A 4988-nucleotide genomic window follows, 5' to 3' on the forward strand; every position below is an offset into this window, starting at 1 on the left:
TTTTACCCAATATTTTTTATAACTTTGTGCATTAAACAAAGTGTGTGTACATTCACACAAATCATTTATGTTTCATATACACCTTATACACACAGATTGAAGGTCATTTAATACAATATTTTTAATAACTGTGTGTATTAAACAAAGTTTGTGTACATTGAGCCATCAAAAAAACAAAAGTTTCACTATCTCACTCAAATAGTCCGTATTTCGGAATATTCCGTATTTCGGATATTTGGATATGGGATACTCAACCTGTATTTCATTTTCTAGACCACAGCAAATAGGATGGATATTAATAAGAGCTAATCCCAATGGTATAGAAACGGCAACTAACTCTAGTAGGTATAAAGGTATCAAATTGGGTAACGAGAGGAAATTACTACAATAAAGAAACAAAATTACTGATGAAAGAAACATTTATTCTGTACACACAACAGAAAGGAATATGAAAATAACACACAGTGTAACAATGGTCTAGACTTTTACTATCACATACATTTGTATACTATTTTATTTTTCACTGGCACTTATATTTCGCTGGCTTTTAGGATAAACAATAAAGGTTATATTATATTAGTGGTCACCTATCAGACAGGTATGTGATTTGAAGTGGTAACAGTACCAACAATAAAGAGTCCGTCCGTTCCTGCATACACTCAGATCTGTAGCAATGCACAGTGTGAGAATATGCAAGGTCCACAAAATGGACTTTACGTTGAACTCTGCATAAGGGATGTAGTTATGTAACCAGCGGTCAGGAGAGACCGCCGGTCAGTAGTGCAGTTTGTGTGGTACGGACAGAAGGAGCATTTCTGAAATGGAGGTGCGTGATTTGTAAGTGCCGGAATGTGCGAAGTGAAGGATAAGACAGGGTCAAAACCATCCCCATGACCAACTTGGTGACACTAATTAATACAGCAAGCCAACGGACAGTGAATGCTGGGAGTTGTAGTTCAATGACAACTAAAGAACCAGTGTGTGCAAATTGTTTATTAACAGGATCTTGCAAGAATGAAATTGTTAGATTTATAAAACTGCAGCATGTGGGAAGTTTATACACATTGATACCAAAAGCACGCCACTCCTGCTCGCTGCCCACTTTAATCAGTCTGACATCGACCATGATAACCTTGGATAACCGACACGCTGCTGCGGCTGCTTTACTTATACATGAAACTTGGCTGAGACCAACGCACGGAGTGCAGAGAGATCCCAGCTGAACTACAAGAACGCAGAACTTATTAGGAAAAGTTTGGGAGAAGGGCTTAATTGGTGTTGGTATTATTTAATCTCCTGCCTTATAGGACAGTGATAGGTGCAAATAGGAATTTTTTCATTTACAAATATTTTTATCCATCAGATGGATTCTCCATTATTTTCTTTTTACTATATTCCATATGCATCACCTACAGGAATTGCCTTATTTTAATATTAGTCACCAATGGTGCTTATTATTATTATTATTATTATTATTATTATTATTATTCAGCTCTGACAGCTTCTGGGTCCATTCTGTAGTCAGTTATACATAAACTGGAATTATAACTGAGGATTTTCTTGGAGAATTTGCGAGATTTAGGTTAAAAAGATGTGACGGGCTCCACCAACAGGGTATGACTGACAGCTGCAGACTGGCCAGTTTTCCCAGATATCACAGCATGCCCTGGCTTCCCTGGTTTCAATCATAAGGCATTTGTTAGGTTCAGTGTTTGATTTGGGCTCTGGACCGGGATCACTGGGTCCTGCTGGTCACAACTGGAGGAAATAAAGTCCGGAGGTTTCATCTATTTCCTCATTTAGCGCTACCTTCAGGATAGATACTGAACTAAATATATATAAATATCTCTTTCTCGCTCTCTCTCTCTCTCTCTCTCTCTCTCCCTCTCTCTCTCTATATATATATATATATATATATCATACTCAGTGACTGACTGACTGATCACTAACTCACTTCCTGATGTTAGGGAGCTGAAATGTAACATAGGTATTCTTCAGGTGGGAAATAGGAAACTACGTAATTAGAATTTTAATAAACCTCTCCTAAGGGAATGAAAGGGGTTTTTTCATAATGACGTCATTACCAATGCGTGACTTGTCCAAATGGACAATTGGATCAAAGTTTGGATTACACGTCCAGTGTGTAGAATTTAATAAACTACACAAATGGTTCTGTCCTGTTTTCACTGTATCTGCTACGGATGCTCCTCGGGTAACGCCAAGAAACATGGATTAACATTTACTTACATTATGACGTCTTAAATTTACATCTCTATAGATTTCCCAAATTTTTAACAATCATTTATATGTACAACCGTCAAAATCAGAAACTTCCGTGTGAAGAACGGGTAGAACAGCTAGTAGGATTAATAAGCTGCAAAAAATTGGTTTTATTGAAAGATGTAAAATAAATCAAATCAAAGCCTAATAACATTATTAATGTTAGAACATATTAAAACATGGTTGTTCAAAGTTTGTAATACATGAATCAATCAATTTTTTATAACATTAATAAAAAAAAAACATTGTTTAAACAAAAAGAATTTGTACAGGATGAAACTTTCATATACATCAACTGCCATAATGTAAGTGACCTTTAGGACTAAGCTCAGCTGCACTATTGTGACATCACAGACACTGATGACATCACAGACACTGATGACATCCTGCAGCTACTTATACAGCTGCTGATGCCCCTGAACTTCACACAGCAGACACATCTTGTGACTGCTGGTTTGTTTTATTCTCTCAGTCCTATTCTTGTCTTTGGACATAACATGGGAACTACTAGGAGAAAGAAAGCTAAAGAGAAACGTAGATACAAAGGCAAGCAGGTAAAGAGGAGCAGGAAACTGAGCAAAAGAGCAAAAAAGCAGGCTGCCAAGAAAAAGATGAGAAGAAATGCATTGGTGGCACGGATACAGAAAGGCTGGGGACGATTTTCGGCATTTCTGAAAAAGAAGAAAGATCAGTTCCTACATTTATGTAGCAGATTTCCCAGATTTTGGCACAGGAGAAACATGGATCAGCAAATTGCACAAGAGAGTGGCACTATGCCCACCAGCCACAACAACACAGCCACTGCCCCCTTAACAGTTGAAACATTTACTTTCCACTCACTACTTGGAAAGGGAGGTTTTGGCAAAGTGATGCTCGCAACAGATGCTATTCGTAATGAAAGAGTGGCAGTTAAGATCTTAAAGAAGAGAGCATTACTACAAGCCCTAAAAAAGAGGCCACTAATAAAACATGAGGACATTTTGGTCGAGAGTCGAGTCCTTCAGTTGGCAAATGAAAGCAGTTTCCTAATCCATGGAAATGCGGCATTCCACACAGAGAACTATCTATACTGTGTAATGGAACTGGCTGACGGAGGGGACCTATTCCATTTTTATGATGAGAACTTTCTGGAGCCAACCACAATAACGTTTATAGCGGCAGAGCTGGTCTGTGGCTTGCAGTTCATGCATTCCAGAGGAATAATACACAGAGACCTAAAATTGGGTAACGTTTTGCTGACCACAGACGGACATGTAAAGATCGCAGACTTTGGTCTTTCCCTCCTGAATACACGTGGAAAAACCAATGCCAAAGTACTTGGTGGAACACCTGCCTATATGGCTCCAGAAATTCTAACTCAACAGTCATACAGTGCAGCTATAGACTGGTTCGCATTTGGTGTTATGATACATTTACTCGCTTTACGAGAGTACCCTTTTCCAGGAGAGAATCGTGCAGAGATAACGAAGAATATCCTTACACAAGAACCACCAAATTTGTGGCTTACTGATGATGTAACAGGGGACTTTATATCCAAACTCCTTTGCAAGAACCAGTCCCGCCGGCTCGGGGTAAAGGGCAATGTGCGAAAACACCGCTTCTTCTCTTCAATTAACTGGAAGATGATAGAAACTGGAAAAGCAACATCCCCAGTAAAACCAGACAAGACCTCCATGTATACTGGTCAAAAACAACAAATCCATGCGCCCAACAGTGAAGCATTCAAAGAGCCAATTGCTGCAATGGACCAAAGCATTTTTGATAACATTCAATTTGTTTGCCCTAAATGGAGTGAAACATATCATAATGTGCCAATGGAAGTAGATCCTGTATCACCAGAGTATTACGACCTACTTGCTGCCTGCCTCGACGTCTACTACTAAATATCTGGAGAGGCACAGCTCTACCATCTGCTCTGGGCTACCTCCCTGGAAGCGCGCCACCTGCTACTTCTACCTACCACCACCTGCTTGCCGCATCCTCGGCTGAGGATGCACTATGAGAGCTGGGGATTAGGGCTACTGGCGACACCCCAAGTACAAAAAAAACGACATTAGGCAGCCACCTCATGGGTGTGTTGGAAGAGCTGCTAAGCTGGTAATTACTTTTTTAAATGTTGACAGTTACATTCAACTCATTGATAACTTAAGTACTTGAAAACGTAAACCCAGGCAACGCCGGGTACTTCAGCTAGTAATAGATAAACAAACTGGTATCCTGCCCTGCACTGTATCAACACTAACGGAGGCCTTAAACACAAGTAGTGCCAATTGAAAGTAATGCCCCTTTCACATCGCCAAAATAACCTGTGTTTGTGATGTGAAAGCATATACGTGTCTCACAGGGGTATGCATAGAATTGATAGGAGAAATATAGCACACAATGGGGTAAATGTATTACCCTCCGATATGGGGAAGAAGCAGTATCAGCGCACGTTATGTGCGCTGCCGCTTCTCCCCCATGTAAGACACTGGCGGTGTGTGCTATGCGCCCCTGTCCATATCGGCAACAGATAGCAGGCCGATATGTGCAGGCAATTTATGAACAGTCAGCATCACTGACCGTTCCAACACCTGCAGTTGTCAATTTCTACTGCTGCAGGTGGCGATGCCCATAGACCACAGCAGGGACAGAGCTGTGGCCGGCTCCGGAGTGCACAGGAGATCTCGCGTGAGTAGCGAGTTTCCGCGCATGCGCACAGGAGCCGG

General features: G+C 40.6%; 1 protein-coding gene across 1 annotated transcript; it reads left to right on the plus strand.

Annotated features, from left to right (window-relative positions):
* Positions 1 to 2718: 2718 nt before the first annotated feature.
* Positions 2719 to 4290, plus strand: LOC134947523 (protein kinase C delta type-like). Its single transcript, XM_063935577.1, has one exon. It carries the CDS (start codon positions 2778 to 2780, stop codon positions 4161 to 4163), a length of 1386 nt encoding a protein of 461 aa, XP_063791647.1. The 5' UTR covers positions 2719 to 2777; the 3' UTR covers positions 4164 to 4290.
* The last annotated feature ends 698 nt before the right edge of the window (positions 4291 to 4988 follow it).

This window comes from Pseudophryne corroboree, chromosome 8 (genome assembly GCF_028390025.1).
Source record: "Pseudophryne corroboree isolate aPseCor3 chromosome 8, aPseCor3.hap2, whole genome shotgun sequence".
Lineage (NCBI taxonomy): Eukaryota > Metazoa > Chordata > Amphibia > Anura > Myobatrachidae > Pseudophryne > Pseudophryne corroboree.